This window comes from Carassius gibelio, chromosome A3, assembly GCF_023724105.1.
Source record: "Carassius gibelio isolate Cgi1373 ecotype wild population from Czech Republic chromosome A3, carGib1.2-hapl.c, whole genome shotgun sequence".
NCBI lineage: Eukaryota > Metazoa > Chordata > Actinopteri > Cypriniformes > Cyprinidae > Carassius > Carassius gibelio.
In genome coordinates this window covers 5,034,767-5,061,273 of record NC_068373.1, presented here as the reverse complement: position 1 = coordinate 5,061,273, position 26,507 = coordinate 5,034,767, and the positions used below count along the sequence as shown (strand labels likewise).

Sequence of the window (26,507 nt, the reverse complement as noted above, 5' to 3'; positions counted from 1 at the left end):
CATACCGAAAACTTGATTCTATAGCAGCTCTTCTTCATTGTCGTGTTGTCTGATGCACTCAACCAAACATTCTAACCATGACCTCGTACCTCCACCCCCCAACCATTCAAATTTCTGTAGGCAGGAATTATTTGAATGATATTCTAATGGTCCACTTTGTGACATCACAAAACCCCGGAAAACAACGCTGTAGTCCAAATGAGTCCTTCATTGTAGTATTTGAAAAGGGATAAAAAAAAAAAAAAAGAAATATCTCACCTTTGGAGTGGACTTTGAGATCTGTAACTTTGTGGATTTTTTTTTATGCCCAAACATACATACTACACACTGACTAAGGTCCAATGCTCACTATTAACTATGACTTTTGCCTCAATAAAAACTCCCAATTTGCTGCTAATTAATAGTTAATAGGCTTATTAGGTAAAATTAAAGGATCTAAAATATGGTAATTCAGAATAAGGCATTAATATGTGCTTTATAAGTACTGATAAACAACCAATATGCTAGTAATATGCATGGTAATAAGCAAAAACTTGTAAATTATGACAATTGGTCCTTAAAATAAAGTGTTACCGTTTTTCTTTTCTTTGGGTAACATGCATAATTGAATCGTTTTGCACTTTTGTTAATAATTTATGTAGTTATTTAAATTTTATGTTGACTTAATTGATTAAAGGTATCTGCTCTTAATCAATAAGTTGTTGTTGGAAGCAAAACTCTTCCTCACATCCATCATTTAATAGTCAGGTTAAAGTCATTATATCCACCACATCCACATTCTCTGCTGTCATCATACACCTCGCATGTGTGCGACTGGAAGACAGAGTGAACGGATGAACGTCTGTAATTAAGCCATGCGAGCTCGCTCTCACATGGCCACATTGATGTGTGCACAGCCCTCCGGGCTCGAATTGCGCTTCTATAGTTTTAAAGTGCTCTGGCTTGTCGTCATTAACAGATCTCTTTAATCTGATGCTTGAAAAATGTCTTTAAGCAGCACACTACAAATAGAAATTCCACATGAAGAGACGACTAGTGCTAACAAAACATCGGCTGCAGTTTAAAAGAGGCCCAATCTTTTCTCTCTTTTTTTCTTTTCTATTGCGTTTACCTGAAGGAGACATATACTTGCCTTATCGTTTGAGGTGGACCACCCAAGAAAAATTACTCAGGTCTCACCTTTGAGTGTGAGTGAGCTTTTCAGTTCAGAACTTGCACATCCACATCTATGCTTGTCTGTACGTGTGTGAACATGGTGCATGGTTGTGTGTGAGTGTGTGTTTTAGTAATCTATGGGGATAAACAACTGTTGAAGAGGGCTGAGACAAGAAAGTGAGAGAATAAAGGCCATTGCCATGCCTCGCTCTCTATTTAGTCCTCCTTCCCTTGCCCCCAGGAAATCGAATGTTCCACATTTTCCACTTGTTTAGATTGATCCCACTCTGGCTGGCTGATAAAGAGCGTATCGCTGTGGCCATCTGGACCCTGTTTGGAGAGATTCACCACAGAAAATCACACATTCACGCAGAGAGGAACAACAGCTCTGGGGTTGCTATGCTTCCCTCTGCCCTTCGAAAGGTTTTGAGGAAAGACACAAGGCGGTATCAAGGTGTATCCTCCATCAAGTTTAGCCAGGATTAAGTGGCAATCAGCCACAGTTTAGTGGCTCTCTCTGTCCCATTAGATCAAATGAAATGTTAGTACACAAATATAAATCCACTATAGCTTGTCTTTGCTGGCCTCCCTCACCTTCATGCTCGGCTTAGCCAGTGACTTTTATCCCGTCTGGAAGGACCTGATGTGCTCTTCATGAAAACAACGGGACAAAGGGATCACCAACAATGACTCATTTAGGCTGTCTATTAATGAGAGCCTCAGATGACAGGGTCCTTTAATGAGAAAGACGGAGATGTTTTCAACCCCTCCCCCCACCCGGGCACTCAACTCTTTCGTAAATCTGCTAGGAACCACATGAAAGACTCGACTCGTAACTGTCAGCACTCTTCCAGGAAACATCACCACACAAAGGCTGTTACATTTCTGGGGTCTGCTGGCATCCTGGTTACTGGCTTTGTTGTGATTCATTAGATGTGGACTAGTATACAGTCAAGGCCATGGCTTTGTTGCACATTATGAAAGCTTCCTAAATTTCCCTCTAGGCCTTTCCAAGGTCTGAAATGAACTTTCTGCCACATCTGCCGATAGGTCTTAGGCAGACACTGTATTTATGGTGAAAATGAAGCAGCAAGAGATGGAAGTACATTTCATTTCATGTACAATACTATTTTAAGGTTCAACTAAGGTCCTAGGCATTACACCATCACTGACCTTTCAACCTTCACAACCAGAAAGTTAGACCTTGTAGTCAGCAAGACTTTTTTTTTTTTTTTTTTGATTGATTGATGTCAGTTTAGTGGGAATTAAATATGACTTTTCCATTCATCTGCTGCTTTTTATGGATTAAAATGGAAGCTAGTCAGTCATTTGTGGGCATGTCTGTAGGAAATTGAAGCTGAGAGAGAATGGAAAATGAAAATGCAGATTAATTTGATGATAAGCAAAATCATTCAATCCATATGCCTGTTCATGATTACATCCATTATGGTCACAGAAAGATTTAATTATGGTTTATGGTAGCTTCTAATATGCTTTAGTGAATATAGCTTTAGTGTTTTTTTTTTCTTTTTTAGTTTTTAAAGTTTCTGTTGCATCATAAAAGAGAGTCATATTGTTAAAGAGCCACTTTTTTTAAAAATGTGTGACCCCTCCACACTGTTACTACAGATCATTTAACCCATATGGATTTTAACACACAACTTTTCAGTGTGAAGCTTCATGACCTTCTTCACTGATTTGAACAAGACTATGCAAAATGCTTTTACTGTCACTGTGTCTCACACACACTCAGTCACAAACAGTAAAATGTGATTTATGTGGTTCAAAAACCACTATGCTGGAAATTTTGTGCTTACTGTGCAGAAGAATTAAGTCCACTTGTAATGTTACTCAAGGTTTCTTGCACTGAAAGCATTTTCCACCCTGCCTTTTATGATTAAACAGCCTGCTTTTGCTCTATCCCCATTCATCAGGCCAGGTCAGGTTATACGTTTTGCTATGCTTATTTGGGTGGTCATATGTTAATGAGCTGTTAACAAGCTTTTGTGTACAGAAGATTAGTGTTGTAATATAAATTGTCTAAATGTTATCGAATGGAGTATAAAAAATAAGCTTTGTATGTGACCAGGATGTTGCCTTTTTAAGGATGAGAGTAATGCTTAGCTTCCATCTAGTCAGAACAGTTTTTCGATTGCTTAAATGGATCTAGCAGGCTTCTGAGGTGAACAGCTGCTACTTGGCCCTTTAAAAGAATGAATAGTTGATTTTATTCTAAATGGTTTTGAAATGAAATGATAGGCTGTCAGCTGATCAAATTCTTTATGTGATGTATTTGATACCCTTTGTTATGGATTTGATTGATTCTCAGCTTTATTGATAGTGATGCTTCTCTCCTTCATCTGGAATCTGCTTTATCTAAAACTCAGTTCGCAATTTTCCATTTCAGGTTCTTCAAGAACATGTGGAGAGTCTACAGAGACAGCTGCATGCCGTTAAGAAGAAATTGATGAGTCGCGAGTTGGAATACCAGGAGCAGGTAAAGTTACAAATGGCTTGGACCCCAGAGTGTGTGCCATGTCCCCTGGAGGGCCAGGAAGAAGCCATGTCTCCTTACTGAGTCACTGATATGCCCTGCACATATTTTACACATTCCATGAGATCCGGCTTCATGAGCCAGAGCCCTGGGCCAGGAATGCTGTCCCAGTTTCAGAGCGATTTCTCAATAATAACAGGCCACCTTGACCTTGAGTTAAAGAAAAGAGAGAGAGAGAGAGCTAATTACCTGATAAATAGCTCTAGGAGGGTCTCTGGACCTGGTATGTGTGTAGAAACACCATTTTGTCCTGGAAACCGCTGCTGATCTTTACTGGGCTCTTAAGAAAGTTTTTGGGATGTGCCCTAGGCTGAAATATCTGTTCAGGCTACAGGAGGGCTCTCTAGAGGAACAGCTGCAGAGTTGGCACCATATTTTGTGGAAGAGTCCCAAAGATGCCTTTTATATGACTGAGAGCCAATCGATTAGAGGTCAAACTGTGTTATGATGAACATAGGCCAGACACCTGACAATTAGGGACATCTATGTGGTGTCTAGACTGATTACTGTCTTGCTGTTTTTTGAAGATACTTAGAAGGTTAAATAAAAGTCTGAACTAAAAAAAAGTGAACTAAAATAAATGTCACACATATATGCAGATACCGATATATAATTATTTTTAATTTTGGTTCGTTTTTAACATGAACTTATTTGTTAGAATTAAATAAACAATACAGTTCTTTTATAATTACAGTACATTGAAGATTTTAAAATAACTAGAAATAAACTATATTAATCACTGCATTTTTATTTATTTTTTTTCTCAGAAAGATGCAGTGGTAACCTTATCATTTTATTTTATGATTTAACATTTGTAAATGTTAAAAAGTTGAGTTAAAAAAAATTCTGGAAAAATGTTTTAGAGCTCATAAATTGTTATTATATATATATATATATATATATATATATATATATATATATATATATATATATATATATATATATATATATATACATACAGTATATATATTCAATTCAATTCAAGTTTTTACGATACAAATCATTACAAAGCAACTTTACAGAAAATTACGTTTCTACAATATTTAGTAGTAGCTTATAAGTGGTGACTGTCAGTTTGTGTGCATATTTGTGTGCAAAATGTAAACAAGATGTAGTCAACCAGACAATGAACATTATTAACAGCAATTATTATATGATGCAATCACACTTGTAGCAATATGTGTTAGTTCTGTTTGTGCATTCAGGGTAAGCATCATCTGGGGTCCTCTGAGGGGTCAGCATCATCTCTTGTCAGGTGTTCTGGATCCAGACTGGAGCTTGTGTAAATCTCGTTTCAAAACAGAGAGACAAATAGAGGCAATCTTTAGCATAGCTGCTGTTCCAACAAAGTAAAATTAATTAGTTTAACCCAAGCTAAAGAATAAGAATGCACATTTGATCAGATGCAACTGCAGTCAAAATTTAAGAGATGCATTGTTTGAATGCTTGGCGAAAGAGATGCGTTTTTAATCTAGATTTAAACAGAGAGAGTGTGTCTGAATCCCCCACACATTATCAGGAAGGCTATTCCAGAGTTTGGGAGCCAAATGTGAAAAAGCTCTGCCTCCTTTAGTGGACTTTGCTATCGAACTACCAAAAGTCCAGCGTTTTGAGACCTTAGGGAGCGTGATGGATTGTAACGAGGTATTAGGCTAGTTAGGTACACAGGAGCTAAACCATTTAGGGCTTTATAGGTAAGTAATGATGATTTGTAACTGATACGGAACTTAATAGGTAGCCAGTGCAGAGACTGTAAAATTGGGGTAATATGATCCTATTTTCTTGACCTGGTAAGGACTCTAGCTGCTGCATTTTGGACTACCTGTAGCTTGTTTATTGAAGATGCAGGACAACCACCTAGAAGTGCATTACAATAGTCCAGTCTAGAGGTCATGAATGCATGAACTAGCTTTTCTGCATCAGAAACAGAAAACGTTTCGTAGCTTGGCAATGTTTCTAAGATGCATTTTTTGTAACATGGGAAATATGGTTTTCAAAAAGATTTCTGACTGTAGAGGAAGTAACAGTACATCTGTCTAGTTGCAAATTGTTATCTTCAAGATTCTGTGTACTGTTTTTTGTTGCAATAATTAATATCTCTGTCTTATCTGAATTTAATAGGAGAAAATTATTGGTCATTCAATCTTTTAACACACTCTGTTAGCTTAGATAATTTAGAAGTTTCATCTGGTCTCGTTGACATATATTGCTGAAGATCATCAGCATAACAGTGGAAACTAAACCTGTATTTTCTAATAATATTACCAAGGGCCAACATGTATATTGAATATAGAAGGGTACTTAGGACGGATCCTTGTGGTACTCCATATTTTACTGGTGATAAATGAGATGACTCCCCATTTAAATAAACAAAATGGAGACAATTCTTTATACAGCCCTAATGGTCTATACACAGTAGCCAGAGCAAGAGACACAATAGATTTATTTTGCATATCTGACAGTGTAACATTAAGCAGAAGTATTTTGAATGAGTTAAACCTGTATTCTGTTTTCTGGGTAACATTGAGAATATCACTATATATTGTTGCAACACCTCCGCTACAACCAGTCTAACTGGTTGTGACTGGAAGTGTCCTGGAGATGTTGTCAGAAAGCAGCTCCGCTCTGACTCTGCTGGGGTGCAGGCCATCAGCGCGAAAAAACCCAGGACGCTCCCAGTAAATATTCAAATTATTAACAAATAGCAATTTATGTTCTTTACACCATTACAACAACCATTCATTTAAAGCAACAAGTCTACTGAACCTTTCGTGTCCTCGTCGATACATGGGCAATGGTCCTGACATGATGATCATCGCCGCGGGCATCGTGCTGTGAAACGTCTCGATCAGGCTCCTGAAGTTCCTCTTCAGCATCTCCGTCTGCCGCAGTGTGGTGTCGTTAACCCCAGTGTGAAGCACGACCGCTCTGGGGCTCTCGTCGGCCTTCAGGATCGCGGGTATCTGCACAGAAACATTGATAGCACGAGCAACAGGGAAACAGTGAGTGTGCAACTTTACCTTCGGCTAACGTAGCACGGACGTGTCAGACGATGTACTCTCCGATGATCACAGCGTCACTATGTTTCAAGTATGAGCCACAATGAGCACATGTGAGTTAATGTATTCCTCTTTTCGGCAAGATATATCAGCATAATTTCCTAAAAATATCAGATGCCGATATTTACATTTAATGACATTATCAGTCTATTTCGATATTGGTCCAATAATATTGTGCATCCTTAAAAGCAACCATTTGTTTTACCTTTATTTTTATAGCGCTTTATACAACACTGATTATGTCAAAGCTGCTTTACAGTTTTAAACAGGAAAATAGTTTGTAAATTTTTCCAGTTAATGTCAGTGCATTGATGATTCAGTGATGTCATCATCCAGTTCAGCTCTCTTCCAGTAGTATTTGTGCAATCAGTCAAGCATCACCAACTAAGCAAGCCAAAGGCGACAGTGGCAAGGAACCAAAACTCCATTGGTGTAATAATTGGAGAAAAAACCTTGGGGGAACCAGGCTCAGTCGGGGGGGTCAGTTCTCTTCTGGCCAAACAAAACCAGCATGGCGTGGTTTAATTCCAGCCTGCAACACAGGTCAGATTGAGCAGAGGTCTAATGTTTGTTCCAACAGTCTTTCAAAATGCATTAATGATTTACAATTAATATCATAGGCTAGTGATCATAGACCAGTCAAATCCCAATAGATAAAATCAAGTACCACTTACATTATTTCCCACTGAAATATCTCATTTTAGAAAAGTTAAAGGCATTAAATATGTGGGTTAATATTGTCTTTAAGCAGCACCTTTGTCATTAAAATGTTGATGAGTATCCATTGAGCATCAAGATTTAGAACAATTGTTAAAGTAAAAAAATAAATAAAATGCAGATGAGAAATAGTTGGTGATTAACTGTCCAAAACTATTTGCTGTTTTATTTTCCATAGAACAGCAGTTTATACTTGCCCTATAAAGTACAAGACAAACCATACAATCTTATTATTCATGGGCACTATGCAGTGCTGTTGTATTCAAAAGTGTGATTTCTCCTTTTTACCCAACTTTAATATGAGGGTAACATGTTTCAAAGGTCAATTTTTATTTCATTCTGACTTCAACCAGCCCTGGAGACAAGAACTCTGCTTTGGAATGTGATCGCCCACTCCAGACGTCCTTAAGAGACAGAGTGCCTGCAAAGCACTCTACTCCCACCTCATAAACCCTCACAGCACCCCACATCTCAAACACTGTGTATGTGTTCATGAGAGAGGGAGTATATGTGGAAATAAAGGTTGAGAGGCCTGCTCTCTTTTCGGTACAGTGATATTGCCCCAGTTTATCTTCCAAGACATGTCTTTGTAATGTAATCCTCGGCATGCAAAAACAGCCCTCTTTTTGCCCAGACTTCAAACAGATGTTCCTTGCTCGGTTGCTCCGGGCCCCTCCACGCCTGCTTGGCATGAAATGTCGGCATGGCATTGGCGTGTTTCTGCACAGTCTAGCTGGCACACAGGATGAGACGATTATAAACACAAAGCCTTCTAAACAGTTAAGTTACGGAGTCTTCCGAGAGGTTTCCTCCCAAAAAAGGAAGGAGTTAAACAGGAGCTATTGGCTGCATGCTAAGTGTGCTGATGACTCCAGTGCCGGAATTGAGACTTAATCTGCCGAATCTCCCTTCTTTGCTGGTGAGGCCTGAGCTTTCTGATGCAAGCATTGGATTTCGGTGATGTCAGCGATGATGCATTCAAAATTCCCAAAGCTTTTACACTTTTACTTGCTTTATTAAATGTACAATGTGCAATTTTTGTATGACCAAACGTTTTTCAAAAATATGATTGTTTTTCTGAAACAATTCCCCCAATCTTCTGTTGGTCATACAAACATCCAGTACCTTTCCAAACTCACCCAACTGGAATCAATATTAATATGTCTTTTGTCTTCACTTGTCCGTTTGTATTTCCACAGCATGAAGGTAAGTTTATATGAATTTATGGTAACACCTTAGTATAGGGAACAACTCTCATGATTAACTAGTTGCTTATTAGCATGCCTATTATTAACATTGGCTGTTAATTAATAGGCCTATTTATAAAGCATTTATTCTACGTGACCATAGTCAACATCCCTAATCCTTCCCAATAACTAAACTTAACAACTACCTAACTCATTATTAATAAGCAGCAAATTAAGAGATTATTGAAGTAAAACCCAATAGTTAATGTAGCTAACACAAAAATGGCCCAAAGTCAGAAAGCCATAGTTAATGGAGCTAACACAAAAATGGTCCAAAAACTAAATTCTAAAGATGGCTGTAATTATAATAATTCATTACATTTATATAGCGCTTTTCTAGGCACTCAAAGCGCTTAACATTGTCAGGGGGTATCTCCTCATCCACCACCAGTGTGTAGTATCCACCTTGATGATGCGACGGTAGCCATAGTGCACCAGAACACCCACCACACACCAGCTTACTGGTGGAGAGGAGACAGAGTGATGAGGCCAATCAGTGGATATGGGTATTGTTAGGAGCCATGATGGTCGGAGGCCAATGGGCAAATTTTTTTTGACCGCAGAGAGCCAGGACCTCGGTTTAACGTCTCATCCGAAGGACGGTGCTTGTTGACAGTATAATGTCCCCATCACTACACTGGGGCACTAGGACCCACACAGACCACAGGGTGAGCGCCCCCTGCTGGCCTCACTAACACCTCTTCCAGCAGCAACCTAGTTTTCCCAGGAGGTCTCCCATCCAGGTACTGACCAGGCTCAGCCCTGCTTAGCTTCAGTGGGAAACTGGTTTTGGGCTCCAGGGTGATATGGCTACTGAGCTGTGCACTTGTTTCTCTGACACATAAGGTCTATAAACAAATCTATGCATTTAATTGCAGTATAGTTAGTATTACTCCTTATACTCCAATAACAGAGCCATTACTATTGGCTGTGTATTTCCACAAAAAAAAGATGTCTAAACATTGGATCTATTCAATGCCAGCGCACTGTAGAGTACGTGCCGTCATTTTCCATTAGCTTCCCATTACCACACCGGTGCTACTGTGGAGCCACACTCCACCGGAGTGGCACTTCATAAATCATACTTCTGCCTCATAACTTCCTTAAGAGCCTCTGCCAACCTCTAATTTCTGTTCACATCACTCCCAGCCTCTTGAAAATGCTCCTTTTCAGTTAGCATGCAATTCAGAGAGCTTCATACTCAACTAGTGCTCTTGACTCCAGAACCGCCAATTTTAAGATGCAAAACTTTGTGAGAGATGCTGGTTTTTGATGTACCCTTGTGCATTTGACAATGTTTTTGTCACTTAACCGTGTTTTTTTTTTTTTTTTTATGCTTGTGCACTCTTTCCCTCCCCTCCGCCCCTTCATTAGCATACATCAAGCTCCTGACTACATGACAAACTTTATTTGAACATTCAAAGTCTTGAGGTCTTGCTGCTTTCAGCTGGCAGCTGTCAAAAACCCCAGCTAGTGACACATCCTGCATCTTGCAAAGTCAAATGCAGGCACAATCTAAACTCTATATATAGATGAAATGGTGTCATTTTAAGTGAGAATGGTGCAGAAAAGAAGACTACAGCTGACTTCAAAATAGAGATTGGTTTATTAAACAACAGAGAATACTTTTTAAAAAATAAAAGAAAGATGAAATCACTCACTAGTCGCATTGCTCAGTTAGGAAATCTGGAAGCTTTTATGTGCAGTTCATTAGTTTAAGGAAGTCGAAATAAAAAATACTGCACAAAGCCTTACCTTCAAAGTGTCCCAGTGTTTCAGCTGTGATTGTAAGGAAACCTGATTAAATGAGTGGAATATACTGAGTGTCTGTCATGCCACAGTCAATGATGTTTAAAGGGACCGTTTGCTCAAATATAATCAGGGCTTAATTTGTGTTGGATCCAGAAGAGGCGTTATGGGACATTCTGATGAGGGTTAAACAGGCTTTGTTAAAAAGAATATTGGTTGGGAAGACAGAAAGTTACATTAACTAAATATCAGTAGACATTATTTGCGAATTACATGTCCGTAGTATTTAATGTTCTGGTCACATTTTAGTTTGGGGACCAATTCTCACTATTATCTAAGTATTATCTACAACGTTTGCCTCAATAAACTCTTAATTTGCTATTATTAATGTTACTAATATTATTAAAAGTAAGGTAGTTATTAAGTTTAAGTATGGGGAAGGATAAAGGGATCTAAAATATGGTCATGCAGAATAAGACATTAATATGTGCTTTATAAGTACTAATAAATAGCTAATATGCTAGTAATATGCATGACAATGTACCAATATTCCTTATAAACCTGCTTCAGTTGTCTAAAAACAGTGCTCGCCATTTTTTAAATGATTTAAGCAGCCAATCAAATAAAAGAATGCAAACATGAAATTCTAGCGTGATGCTTCAGTTTTAACGGTGAAAGAATGCAAAGTGAAATACAAGCAGCTAAACATTTCATCATTAAATTTTTATTAAATTAATGTCTTCACATATCTTATGAGAGAAATGTTAAAAGACTGGCTGAAACATGAAGTTGTCCAAACTACTTGAATTTTTGAACCTGAGAATATATAATTTACACAATTCTGTAGGATTTAAATGAACGTGAGTAGCCTACAATTATTTGTAATTATTTTCACAATATTTATATCTCGAGAGTTATTTGACATTGAGGCCTGTAAGCCCCATGTTTTGGTCAGTGGGCAGTTGAGTACATGTTGAGTACATTGCATATGTTATTTTAAGCACATGTTCCTGGGATCTGTGGCCGCTATGCACTTAGCATTACAGCGTTTTCCGATTTACAGACCAAATCTTGCATAACACAAAAGAAGAAAAATGTTTCAGTGTTTTTCATACAGTGACAAAGTCAGGTGACACTATTCTTTCTAACCCCACTAACTTCCATTGTATGGACAAAAATAATTAAAACATTCTTTTATACATCTTCTTTTTGTTCTGCAGAAGAAAGTCCTGCAGGTTTAGACGGACATGATGACAGAATTTTCATTTTTGAGTAAAACTTATCTAATGGACATTCATAATTTTATTTTTATTGCTATTATTTCAGGTTGGTAATGTCTACAATTTAAAGGTGTTTGCTAAGACAAACATCACTATTGCTCATATTTAGGATTATTGATCAGAACAACCCCCCTGTTGCTCTACCAATTGACCTCCAGAAACTGTTGATGTCACATCATAACTTTGCTGGTTCGGAAACCTTCCGAAGAAGGTTTTATCATAGTGATACAGTTGGTGTTTTTAGAGGTTAAAAGAGGTTAAGTCAAATGCGAGTTGATTTATATTGACATATAGTTTTGGAACTGATAGAAAGGCCTTGAGAGAGTGAAAGAGAGTCCTAAAGCTCAGAGAGAAGAAAGAATGTCAGCGATCCAGAGACCTTTTTAAAGAAATATGTAGAAATAGGTTACAGGGACTATGATATGATTAAACATACACCTAGTTACAAAGTTTAGACATAACCTTACATGGTGGTGAGTTCACCACTCTCTTTTTCCATCTAATTCGGCTATTCACGGGGCTACCATTGTATATGGGGAACAAACCTCTTGTAGTCACTGATGCTACCAAGGGTTCAGAAGTTGAGATGTCCTCCACAGTCTCATGCAATAACACCAATTCTATTAAACCCACTGTCAAAGCCTTTCACTGGTCAATTTAGCCATGCTGTTAGCACTCAGATGCTAAGAGACACTTTCCACTGGCGAATTTTTGCTGCATCTCATGCTGGATATGTTGCGCAAATAAAGTTGTACTTAGTGGGCTTGTAGCCAGACACAGCACTGAACGATAGCTCCTATTCTTAAAAAGCTGTCTGGCTGTTTATGAAAGCTACTCCCCCATTTCCTTTCCCTCACAGATGCCTTTACCTCCCACTCTCTGAGGCAAACATCCATGGCATGTCGACTTCAATTACACGTGGGCCTCCCGATACAGTACGCAGGGCTGCGTCTGCTGTAGTGTGTACTTGTTGTGTTGCATGGAATGTGTATGATGAAGAGGGTAATTGAGATAAAGTCGTTGGTATTGAATGTCACTGAAGAGCGGAACAACATGCTGTTATGAGCCCAGCATCTACCACTAGATCTCAAGAACCCTCGAACCAAACATGATCTCAGATGTTGTCTCTGTAGTCATTATATAATGTTATAATTTTTGGGCGATATAATCACTCAGGCAGGAGTCTCCTCACACAATGGATCTGGTTATTAGTTACCAAATGGAAAGACTTATAGAATTATAATCTATATTTTTATCTTTTGTTGCATCATCTTCAGTAACATTGGGGTTTGTCAAATGAAAAGGAGGGCAGTGACCTGGGGACAATTGGTTAAATGGCAAAGGCCTAGTCTATAGCTCACTGTGGGACAAAAAAAGAACAGAGCTGTGTTCAGATAATGTATACTCTTCCTCTTTGAAGTGGCTTTCCAATCCTTTCATTGTACTCCGGAAGATTAATTACAGAAAGCCAGAACAATCAGTTAAATCCACAACAGGAAAATATTTTAGGAAAGGCAATCATCTTGTTCTTGTTGCGCTTCTTGTTCCCTCAAACAAGGCTAATATTAAGACATTTTTAACTTAAGATGGTGGACAGAGACTGCCAAAGACCTTAAAGTCTGTCTGACTGGCACATTAAGTGTATTTATTTAATTTTTTACTTTTAGATTTTATCAGAAATTAGGCATGGTATCTGTAAATAGTTAGATAACACCAACCATCACTGCTATGTTTTTTGCACTTTAGGGACCAATTCTCACTATTAACTAGTTGCTTATTAGCATGCATATTATTAACATAATGGCTGTTTGTTATTCCTTATAAAGCACATATTAATGCGTTGTTCTGGATGAGTCAGGATGACCATATTTTAGATCCCTAGACTTAGCAACTACTTTACTAACTATTAATAAGCGGCAAATTAGGAGTTTATTGAGGCAAAATGTGGTCTCTTAAAACCCCTCTAGATGTGACATTGCTGTATCCTTAGTGCAACACGTCTTCTCCACTCCAATCTGCTCGAGTGTGTGAAGGAAGAGGGAAGACCTAACCAAACTTGACAAAGTTGTATGTTCAGTGTATAGTTTGTACTTGCTAGACAGACAGCTTTAGATTACAGAGGACTGACCACGTGTTTTACAGTCTGATAGAGGTGGGAGATTTTTAATCTCTTCTCTCTCTCCTCATGTAGATCACACATGTCCGTCAGGATTGTGAGTCGAAGATCAAAGGCCTGATTCCCACAGAGCTGCAACAGGAGCTGGAGGACACCATCACCTCACTTAAGTCACAGGTGATCAAGAACTCCCAGCGAACACACATAAACGAATATATGTTAGTGTTTAATTTTTTTTGGAAGGCAGGTCAGAAAAACCACCAACACAGGCATCTGGGCATTGCATAATTGTACATACATGGACTCAACATCAACAGATTCATAGACACACCTGGAGCACTTATATATCTAACTACAGTGTATATGTGAAGAGTTTGGTTCCAAAACACAATAAATTAATTCTGATTAATCCATTGACACTATTTTCTATTTCAAACTTTCAACTAGCATCATTGGGTTATTGTCACACACCTGGACTCATTTAGTGTTTTTGCCCCAGTGACCCAGTTTCTGTCTTCCGTGTTTAGTTTGATTAGTTCCCAGGTGTGTCTATTCTATTCCTCATGTGTTCCATGTCCCTGTTAATTTAGTTATTCCATCCACCTGTGTTTCCCCATTATCCTTTGTACTTAAGCCTTGTCCTTTCAGTTCTGTTTTGTCGGGTCCACTTGCTACTTACGTGTGTCTACCTCTGTGCTCCATGTTGGATATCCCCTGTGTTGGATATATTAAAAGCCTTATTTCGTTTATCCTCGGCTCCGTGTTCCTTCCGGCAGCGTAAAACCGTGACAGAAGACCCGACAAAAAAAAAAAAGAAAGTTTAAAACCGCGTGTCTTTCCCTCCGTTTTGCTTTCGTTTTTTCACAGTTTTTTCTTTTCTTAGTTTCTATGGATCCCCTCTATCGTCCCGAATTCCTCATCCTCCTGCTGAAGCAGGAAGGACGTTCTCTCGAGGACCATACCAGACAGTTTCTTCTATTAGCTAATGCCACCAGCTACCCGGACGACGCGCTCTGCACCTTCTACAACACCAGCCTGAACTCCAAATGCAGAGCGTTGTCGTCCGAAGATGGTCCTCGGGAGGATTTCACCGCATTCGTGGAGTGGACTCTGGCGAGAAATGGCTCATCTTTCACCATCTGCCCCATAGTGGATCTCGCCAGTCCCACTCCCGATCCAGAGACCAGCCAGCCACCACCCCGCCACACGGAGCCAGAGCCCACCGCAGCCGCAGAGCCCGAGCCATTCACCGACAGGGAGCCGGATCTCGAGAGCACGACTGACCAGGTGTGTGAGCCGGCAACACCGTGCATCGTGGGAGTCCTCGTGGAGATCGAGCGCGTGGAGGAAAGCCCTGCCCACACTCCTGCGACTGAGGGTGAGCTGTATGCAGTCTCTGAAGGTCATATGGAGCAAGTTCTGGATCTGATGGACTGGTCTATGGAGGTAATCCCTAATATTCCTGTTTCTCCGCTGGTTCCGTCCAGCCCTGACTCCCCTGTATACCCTCTCAGTCTCCCACTCCTACCTCCTCCAGTCATTTCCTCTGCTCCATTTCCGCTGGTTCCGCCCAGTCCTGAGTCTTCTGTTTCTCCGCTGGTTCCATCCAGCCCTGAGTCTTCTGTTTCTCCGCTGGTTCCGCCCAGCCCTGAGTCTTCTGTTTCTCCGCTGGTTCCGCCCAGCCCTGAGTTTCCTGTTTCTCCGCTGGTTCCGCCCAGCCCTGAGTTTCCTGTTTCTCCGCTGGTTCCGCCCAGCCCTGAGTTTCCTGTTTCTCCGCTGGTTCCGCCCAGCCCTGAGTTTCCTGTTTCTCCGCTGGTTCCGCCCAGCCCTGAGTTTCCTGTTTCTCCGCTGGTTCCGCCCAGCCCTGAGTTTCCTGTTTCTCCGCTGGTTCCGCCCAGCCCTGAATTTTCTGTTTCTCCGCTGGTTCCGCCCAGCCCTGGGTTTTCTGTGTCTCCGCTGGTTCCGCCCAGCTCTGAATCTTCTGTGTCTCCGCTGGTTCCGCCCAGCTCTGAATCTTCTGTGTCTCCGCTGGTTCCGCCCAGCCCTGAATCTTCTGTCTCTCCGCTGGTTCTGCCCAGCCCTGAATCTTCTGTGTCTCCGCTGGTTCCGCCCAGTCCTGATCCTCCTGTCCTTCCTCCCATCCTTCTCCTCTCTCCTCCTCCTAGACCAGCCAGTTCCTCGTCATCCCTGCTGGTGCCAGTCAGTCCTGCAGCTCACCCTCAGTCCGCGCCATCGGGGCGCGGTGGTTCGCCGCTGGACTGCCAGTCTCCAGCTCCGCCTTGGCGTGTTAAGGCCCTGTCTCCGCCTCCAGCCTCCGAGCCCTGGACTCCTCCTCGGTCCTTCGACCCAGCGGCTCCGCCTTGGCTCTTAGCTCCCTCGTCTCCACCGTGGCCTGTCATCCCACCTGCTCCACCGGGCTCCCTTGTCCCTCCGGCTCCACCTTGGTCAGTCGTCGACCATCCGCCGCCTCGGGACTCCACTCCTCCGGTTCCACCTCGTCTTTCCATCCCTCCGGCTCTGTCAGGCTCCTCCTTCCCTCCGGTTCCACCTCCATCCTCGGTCGCTCCGGCTCCACAGCGGTCTGCCAGGACCCCGCCTCCGCCTTGGTCACCTGATCCTTCTGCTCCACCTAGGCCCTCCGGAACCTCGACGTCCCCCTGGCTCTGCGGCTGTGCTGCTCCATCTTGGGCTCCTCACCCACCGGTGCAGTCTCCGCCTGTCGGCCCCCTGGTGTCGTCGACCCCTCCTTCACCATGGCTCCTCCCGCCGTCGACCCCACCTTGGATCTCCGTCCTGGCTGGTCTCTGGTGGACCATCTGGCTCCTCCTGCTCCGTCGTCTCCTCCCTGGCTCCTTCCTCCGTGGTCCCTGTCTGCTGGCCCCCTCCTGGGAGTCCGTCCTCCACCGGAACCTCCTCCCTAGTTCCCACCCACGCCTCCCTCGGTTGTTTCTACGGTGCGAGGACGCACCTACCGGGAGGGGGGAGTACTGTCACACACCTGGACTCATTTAGTGTTTTTGCCCCAGTGACCCAGTTTCTGTCTTCCGTGTTTAGTTTGATTAGTTCCCAGGTGTGTCTATTCTATTCCTCATGTGTTCCATGTCCCTGTTAATTTAGTTATTCCATCCACCTGTGTTTCCCCATTATCCTTTGTACTTAAGCCTTGTCCTTTCAGTTCTGTTTTGTCGGGTCCACTTGCTACTTACGTGTGTCTACCTCTGTGCTCCATGTTGGATATCCCCTGTGTTGGATATATTAAAAGCCTTATTTCGTTTATCCTCGGCTCCGTGTTCCTTCCGGCAGCGTAAAACCGTGACAGTTATAATACGATTAAAAATTCTAATTCAGGTTTTGATTTTTATATGTTTATTATAAAATGTTATGTTTTTTTTCCCCCAAAATGCAATAAATCCATTTTACTCTTTTTTTCTCGAAATGCAATAAATCCATTAAATCAGTATGAAAGTTATTTTTCATATTGAAAATCTTATCTACAGAATGTCATATCACTATACAGGAGCTGGACTTAAATTACATTCATTAGTCTTTGTTTCCAAAATGAATTCAACAGGTCATCTTGTTAATGATATAAATTAATTACTGCAATAAAATAACCTTTCTTTATGAACAAGAATATAAACAACTTCACATTAGACCACAGAAATTCTAAAATGGCATTTCTCTTACATTCAACTTCCAAAAGTGCATTAATTTTGGGCATGTTACATTCATTTAGTTGACTAGTGCTATGTGCTTTTGTAACAAAAACATAAATGGCGTTAATAAAAACACTAACACTGACAAGCTATGCAATATCGCATTAATCTAATTGATAGATTCATCTAATGAAAGCGATATAGCATAGATTGTCGGTCATCAATGGCTCTGTGTCTTAAATGCATCTGAATAATTTCCATCAGAAAGCACGTGATGGAGATTTACCAGTACTATTAATCACAGAACTGGCTTTACTGACAAGATGTGCATGACAATCCCATGTAATTTACTGTGCAGCCCTTCTTTGTAGATCACAAAGTACAATGTAGATTAGGAAAACTAGGATGCAAAAAATGTATTCAAAAGTGTATTCAAAGTGCTGCCATTACTGTCTAGAGCACGTGGAATGGTGTGCTGTGATTGGTTGAGCGGATATATCAAGTTCTGCAAAAAAAGGAGACTGGCATTTGTCAAGGTTTAGAAAAAAAATAAAAATAAATACTGATTTTGGTAGAAACTACATTTAAAAAAAACAGTCATTTTATTATTAGGTCTTTTGACACATACATTATAATAATATTAACTCCATAATCATCGGGAAGAAGGAGGCGGGAACCGGCGGACAATCAAAATGAAACTTTAATAATTCAAAATAAACACAAAACAGTGTATCAGCCCCTCACGGACGACTGATGCGCGCAAATAAAAAGCAAAACATAACTAAAAGCCCAGGCCTGGTCCTCTCTCGTCCTTCACGGTCGTCGCTCCAGTTTTATATCCTTTCATCTCCTACGTGGGACTCGAGACCGGTGGTGGGTCGCAGGTGTAGCTCATCTCCAATCACTACACCTGGGCTCACTCCTCTTTCCAACGTCCCTCGGCCCCGCCCAACTCGTCACATACATGTTTTAACAAATAAAAAGGACAGCATTTTTAGAGTTCATCCCACTATTTGATGTGAGCATAAGTATTGGAACTGTTGAATTTAAGGCAGATGTAAAAGAATAAAAGCTAATATTTAGTTGCAGATCCCTTGCATGCAATCAGAGCAGTGAGTCTGCAACCCATAGACATCACCAGACTCTTGGTCTTCTGCTTTGCAATGCTTTTCTCTAGCCTTTAATGAAGCCAATTGCAACTATTGCTATTGGGGGAGTTTATTTAGTCTCGTCTTCAGCTGGTGAAATTAATGTTCAATCAGATTTAAATCTGGAGATTGATTTGGGCAATCTAAGACTTTCAATTTCTTTGCCCTGATAAAGTCCTTGACTGAACTGTCAGGGTGTTTTGGGTCATTGTCCTGATCTAATAAGAATTGCTTTCTAATGAGTTTGGTGGCATTTTCTTGAATATTGGAAGCCAAGATTATTTTGTACACTTACAAATTCATTCTGCTACTGTCATCATACATTAACTCATCATTAAAATTAAGAGGTCCTGTCCTAGAGACAACGATGCATGCCCATGCCATGACACCCCCTCCACCAAGCTTTACAGATGAGCTTGTATGATTAGGATCATTTTCAGTTCCTTTTTTTTCTCCACACTTTTGCTTTCCAAAAACTTAGATAAAGGTTATCATTGGTCCATTAACTCTACTCTACTGTATTTTTGAAGAATCTTGCCTTTCTATTTTTGGTGCTGATCAGAGGTAAGACCCATTCCTTGTTTTTAATATCTGAAGAACTAATGCAACAGGTCCCAGCAGAACACTTAGAAAGACCTGTGAGGCAACTGTTCCAATACTTACGCTCACGTCAGATAGGGAGATGAAACTCTAAAAGTGCTAATCTTCTTAGCTGGTAAAACATCTTTGTGTTAAATCACCCAGTAATTAAATGTGACATTCTGTAGTTTTGCCTCATATTCATCTATTAATCATACTGTATGTACAGATGTATTGACTCCACAACAAACAGAACAATTTTGTCTTTACTGTTCAAATACTTATGGAGGGCACTGTATATATATATCAGTATATATCAGTAGTGGAATCGATTTCCAACAGCTATAAGAACAACTAACATCCCAACCACTTTCAAACAAAGCTTGAAGAATTAGCTGCTCTAGATATCACACACTAAAAACATAAGTCGCTGAAAAAAACAACAACCCAGGCTCATTGTAAATACATGGCTCTGGTTACATTTCTGTGAAACTGCAAAACTGTACCCATACAGACAGTACATTTTAACGCACTTTCCAGCTGAAATGAACACTAGAGGCAGTAAAAACCACCAATGTGTTTCCTTTTCACACAAATGATGATGATTACAGGGGCAGATTATTGATTCATAAAAACATATTTTCCTGTGGTTCCTTGCGCAATACTATTTTATGACCACTAATCGCTTTTACTGTAGTACATGGTTTGTAAACTGATACATTTTGCCATTTGCATCACATAACCAACTCCATGTGTATGGATTTTCTGATATAATAACCTTATAAATATTACTCTTACAATGTGGAATGCTGGGGTACGAGTAAAACACAAGTCACAATACTGCTAAAATGGCACAATTGCTTTAGCAAGTGCATCTTTATGTCATGTTTGCTTTGGTTAACACTCTCAATTGATTCAGGGTTTCATCAATCAATCAATCACCTTTATTTATATAGTGCTTTAAACAAAATACATTGTGTCAAAGCACTGAACAACATTCATTTGGATGTGTCTCAATAATGCAAAATGATAGTTAAGGCAGTTCATCATTGAATTCAGGTATGTCATCTCTGTTCAGTTTAAATAGTGTCTGTGCATTTATTTGCGATCAAGTCAATGATATCATTGTAGATGAAGTGACCCCAACTAAGCAAGCCAGAGGCGACACCGGCAAGGAACCGAAACTCCATCGGTGACAGAATGGAGAAAAAAACCTTGGGAGAAACCAGTCTTAGTTGGGGGGGCAGTTCTCCTCTGACCAGATGAAACCAGTAGTTCAATTCCAGGCTGCAGCAAAGTCAGATTGTGCAGTAGAATCATCTGTTTCCTGTGGTCTTGTCCTGGTGGTCCTCTGAGACAAGGTCTTTACAGGGAATCTTTATCTGTGGCTCTAGTTGTCCTGGTCTCCGCTGCCTTTCAGGGCAGTAGAGGTCCTTTCTAGGTGCTGATCCACCATCTGGTCTGGATACGTACTGGATCCGGGCGACTGCAGTGACCCTCTGATCTGGATACAGACTGGATCTGGTGGCCACGGTGTCCTCGGAACAAGAGAGAAACAGACAAATATTAGCGTAGATGCCATTCTTCTAATGATGTAGAAGGTACATGTTATGTGAAGTGTTTCCGGTTCCGGTTTACCTAATTAATGCAGCTTAAAAATCCTTTAACGGATTTGGATATTAAAAGCATATTAAGATGTTATGTGTAAGCCAGGTTAAAGAGATGGTTCTTTAATCTAGATTTAAACTGCAAGAGTGTGTCTGCCTCCCGAACAATGTTAGGTAGGTTATTCCAGAGTTTAGCCACCAAATAGGAAAAGGATCTGCCGCCCGCAGTTGATTTTAATATTCTAGGTATTATCAAATTGCCTGAGTTTGAGAACGTAGCGGACGTAGAGGAGTATAATGTAAAAGGAGCTCATTCAAATACTGAGGTGCTAAACCATTCAGGGCTTTATAAGTAATAAGCAATATTTTAAAATCTATACGATGTTTGATAGGGAGCCAGTGCAGTGTGGACAGGACCGGGCTAATATGGTCATACTTCCTGGTTCTAGTAAGAACTCTTGTTGCTGCATTTTGGACTAGCTGTTGTTTGTTTACTAAGCGTGCAGAACAACCACCCAATAAAACATTACAATAGTCTAACCTTGAAGTCATAAATGCATGGATTAACATTTCTGCATTTGACATTGAGAGCATAGGCCGTAATTTAGATATATTTTTTAGATGGAAAAATGCAGTTTTACAAATGCTAGAAACGTGGCTTTCTAAGGAAAGATTGCGATCAAGTAGCACACCTAGGTTCCTAACTGATGACGAAGAATTGACAGAGCAACCATCAAGTCTTAGACAGTGTTCTAGGTTATTACAAGCAGAGTTTTTAGGCCCTATAATTAACACCTCTGTTTTTTCTGAATTTAGCAGTAAGAAATTACTCGTCATCCAATTTTTATATCGACTATGCATTCCATTCGTTTTTCACATTGGTGTGTTTCACTGGGCCGCGAGGAAATATAGAGCTGAGTATCATCAGCATAACAGTGAAAGCTAACACCATGTCTCCCAAGGGTAACATATAAAGCGTGAAGAGTGGCGGCTCTAGTACTGAGCCTTGAGGTACTCCATACTGCACTTGTGATCGATATGATACATCTTCATTCACTGCTACGAACTGATGGCAGTCATATAAGTACGATTTATACCATGCTAATGCACTTCCACTGATGCCAACAAAGTGTTCAAATCCATGCAAAAGAATGCTGTGGTTAATTGTGTCAAACGCAGCACTAAGATCCAATAAAACTAATAGAGAGATACACCCACGATCAGATGATAAGAGCAGATCATTTGTAACTCTAAGGAGAGCAGTCTCAGTACTATGATACGGTCTAAATCCTGACGGGAAATCCTCACATATACCATTTTTCATGTAGGTAGTATGTTAATTTTAAATGTGATGAAGCATTAGCACTTTAGAATTTCATTTCTGAATTGCCATAATACTTGCATTAACCATTAACATGCATTGGAGAAAAATAAACATTCTATTCAGTGGCAGAAGATTTAACATGAAACATGGTGCAAGCAACTCTCAATTATTTTGTAAAAATGCACCCACAGGCACATTACACTGGTCTTTTTATTAAAGCCACATCTGCAAAGGAGATTGCTGCTTATTGTGGGCGTCACCTGAAAAGTGTAGTGGATGTAACTGGAACAACCAATTTAAGGTTTTGCAGAAATCTAGCCAGAATTCACATATTGCCAGTGAGCTGCATTGTAAAAATGGCAATGCTTTTTATTGTTTCTTTATCATTAGATTTATAGCCTCCAAAGCAACTCTTAAAAGTCATAAGATGTTGATGTATGGAAAGCATTTTACACAAAAACTGGAACAACCCCAGTCTAGGGTTTCAACACCTCGTATGATGTCCTGCATGTGATCAGGCCACTTAATTTCAGTACCCCAACATTTGGTGTCTTGTATGCCATCGCAGCTTCCTGTCCCTCAGTTTATAATGCCGATCTGTCAGACCTCATGTCTTTGAACTCCAATAGCTCTTGTTCATTTGATTTATTGAGAAGGGGAGGGGGTAACAAGTGTTGCAAGTTCCTCCATAGACATGGATCTAATTTGGCCACAGGGCTTTGAAGTCTCTGGTACAGTTCATCTCCTTATGTGCAATTACACCCGCCAACCACATTAATACAGGCTTCAAGGGCTCCGGCCAGGGTCTTATTAGTTGCAGTCAGCCTTGTTCTACACGAGTCTGTGGCAAGAGCATTTTTTTTTACATTTCAAATCTAAACAATAGCCCCCTTTTGTCAGGCATGGCCCTGGGCCCCTCAAACAACGTTTCTAGATCACAGTTCAAAGACCTGGCGCACGCCTCTGAATAGCTCTGACTAGATTCTTTCGGAATCGCAGCCACTGCTCTGTGATCTGATATGTTTATGCATTGTAATTGGTGAACAGCGTGGTCTCCTCTGTTCTTGAATATTTCGAGAATTTCACATAGCTGTGCATTATTTTAACAAAACCAGTGGCCATTCAGGAATCTAACCATAGTCATTCTTTTCAGAGTCAGAGGCATGCATTGAATGGCTGGTAACATTAGATTTGCTTTGAGGTTTGCTTCGTGTATCTTGGTTTCCTGGAAAATCGTCGCACAACAATGTAAAAAAAATAAAAAAAATAAATAAATAAAAAAAATAAATAAAACAATTCAGGCTCATACAAATTTTTAAAAAGCCTTATTTAACCAAATGTATTTCTTTACGAGAATATATTTTCATAAAGAATAACTTTTAGTCACAGCAGATCTGAGGTTGATGCAATGATTTTTCTACTTGCTATTGTTACTGTGACGAGTCAGCTGCCTCCTCCCTGATTATCACCGGCACCCCGTCCTAAATCGCCGCCCTTCACCAGGCTCCCGACTGGAGTGGGTGTGTGAGAGGAGGGGCGCTGGACGAGTCAGGGCTGGCGGCGTGTGATGGGGCACACCTGAAGGAAGTGGAGCCTCATTACCGCCGCTGTTTAAAAGCCCAACGCGCCTCTCCTCAGGAGACCGGTCTCTTCCCCGTGCATGCACACTGGTGTCCTCGTGGGTCCAGGAAGGGTGCGTTGAGGGACTCCCGCACCACCAAGACGTGAGCTGCCGGACCCGCGATCCGGATGGGAACCGCACCCGTATACACGGCCGACGGGCCAGGATGCCGGGCCGTCCATCCCCTACCAGCGCCGCGGCCGACGAGAGAGATGTGGCTGCTAGAGGAAGCCGCCGCCCCTCGCGCCCCGGACCAAGGAGGGGAGCGCGTGCGGCCGCCGGACTCCGCCCCTTACCTGGACCCTTCCTCGATGAACACTGCCCGACCTACACATACCCCGCAGCACGACGAGGACACCAGATTCCCTGTTATTTTGGACACTTTCCCCCTTTGGCCACTTTTATTCCCTGTGTTTTATTATTTCTGTTAATAAAAGCCTCTCCGAGGCCTGACGCCACGCCCACTGTGTCTGTCTTGTGCTCCTCCCGTGACACTGGTGGAGAATGCGGGCAGGCGGAGCCTAGACAGCGCAGTTGGGAAACGTCTGGTGACGTCACTCCCTCTCGCTTGCAAACGTTCGTGAGAACCCAGACTGGGACGGAGGAAAACTGGGGACAGCCTCCCAGCCACACAAGGGGTAAGTGACTTTTCCATTGTCATTTTGCCCTGTGGTTGGTTGAGGCTGTCACTAAAACCCGGTTTCTCTGTCCCTGTTCTGGTGCGCTGCGAGAGGGAGGACCGCCCGGAGAGGAAGCCCCGCCCACTCCGACCGTTTGGAGCCTGGTTGAGGATGGTAGCACTCCCGTGTGGGCGGCGCCCTGATGACGGGGATGTCGCTTGGGAGGGGGAATGTGACGAGTCAGCTGCCTCCTCCCTGATTATCACTGGCACCCTGTCCTAAATCGCCGCCCTTCACCAGGCTCCCGACTGGAGTGGGTGTGTGAGAGGAGGGGCGCTGGACGAGTCAGGGCTGGCGGCGTGTGATGGGGCACACCTGAAGGAAGTGGAGCCTCATTACCGCCGCTGTTTAAAAGCCCAACGCGCCTCTCCTCAGGAGACCGGTCTCTTCCCCGTGCATGCACACTGGTGTCCTCGTGGGTCCAGGAAGGGTGCGTTGAGGGACTCCCGCACCACCAAGACGTGAGCTGCCGGACCCGCGATCCGGATGGGAACCGCACCCGTATACACGGCCGACGGGCCAGGATGCCGGGCCGTCCATCCCCTACCAGCGCCGCGGCCGACGAGAGAGATGTGGCTGCTAGAGGAAGCCGCCGCCCCTCGCGCCCCGGACCAAGGAGGGGAGCGCGTGCGGCCGCCGGACTCCGCCCCTTACCTGGACCCTTCCTCGATGAACACTGCCCGACCTACACATACCCCGCAGCACGACGAGGACACCAGATTCCCTGTTATTTTGGACACTTTCCCCCTTTGGCCACTTTTATTCCCTGTGTTTTATTATTTCTGTTAATAAAAGCCTCTCCGAGGCCTGACGCCACGACCACTGTGTCTGTCTTGTGCTCCTCCCGTGACATTACACAATAGCACATGGTAAAAGGAATTGCTAGACATTAATAGGGTCACATAAATCGTGTATTTTCCCACTTATTGGGAGTGGGCAGATAAAGTTTCTAAAGTCCCAGTGGGTGTCAGTGATGTATTAATTTATTCATTTGATTGAGGTCAAACAGTTGTGAAAGTTCTGATTGAGCCAATTTTGCTGCTTTGTTTTAGTAAATGCTCTTTTAAAGGCTGGAAGGACATTCTGAGTTCTGAAAGTTACAGTATGTTTTAATAGCATATTGAAGTCTGTTATTTCTAAATATCAAGGACAAATCAATTTCTCATGACACAAGCCCTTTAAAAGCAGAGTACGGTAATCTGGTCTGGCAGTTGTGGGCTTACAGTTCAGATCCTATGGGCCTCATATATATTAATGTTGAGATGATACTCTTTCCCAAAGAACTATGAGTTTTGCCTATAATGCTCTAGAAATTATTGCACATGTAAATTATTTTGTTGTACTTCAAATCAGTGCAAGAAAAATTTATTGGTTTCTCAAAGTGGTAAAACCTAGCACGTAAAGTGATTCCTAATTTGATAAACGTACCACTAAACTTGAGGTGTGTTTATCTGCAGGTCAGCTTCCTGCAGAAGAGAGCGTCGGTCTTACAGGAGCAGCTAGATGCTTGCCACATCAGGAGGTGAGGACTTGGACTTCCTTTACGCACAATTTATCCAAATTCAGTGTCAGCTGTGGATTGCCTGTTTATATATATATATATATATATATATATATATATATATATATATACGCACATGAGCATAGAATGCACAAACATTGGGTAACACTTTAGAATAAGGTTCCATTAGTTAATGTTAGTTAATGTATTAATTAACATGAACAAACAATGAATAATACATTTATTACTGTATTTATTCATCTTCGTTAATGTTAGTTAATGAAAATACAGTTATTCATTGTTAGTTCATGGTAATTCACAGTGCATTAACTAATGTTAACAAGCACAACTTTTGATTTAAATAATGCATTAGTAAATGTTGAAACTAACATGAACTAAGACTTATAAATGCTGTAGAAGGATTGTTCTTGCTTAGTTCATGTTAACGAAAGTAGTTAACTAACATTAACTAATGGAACCTTATTCTAAAGTGTTACCAAACATTGCTGTATGT

General features: G+C 41.5%; 1 protein-coding gene and 1 pseudogene across 1 annotated transcript in view; one reads left to right on the top strand and one right to left on the bottom strand.

Moving 5' to 3' along the window:
* The window catches only part of LOC127956971 (centrosomal protein of 112 kDa-like), a 143,050-nt gene extending 117,032 nt beyond the window's left edge, over positions 1 to 26,018 (top strand). The window contains exons 12-14 of the mRNA XM_052555306.1: positions 3,563 to 3,652; positions 13,953 to 14,054; positions 25,950 to 26,018. Of these exons, the coding sequence (XP_052411266.1) occupies positions 3,563 to 3,652; positions 13,953 to 14,054; positions 25,950 to 26,018 (261 nt within the window). The remainder of the gene's footprint in view (positions 1 to 3,562; positions 3,653 to 13,952; positions 14,055 to 25,949) is intronic.
* On the bottom strand, positions 9,434 to 9,550 carry LOC127963307 (uncharacterized; annotated as a pseudogene).
* Positions 26,019 to 26,507: the final 489 nt, after the last annotated feature.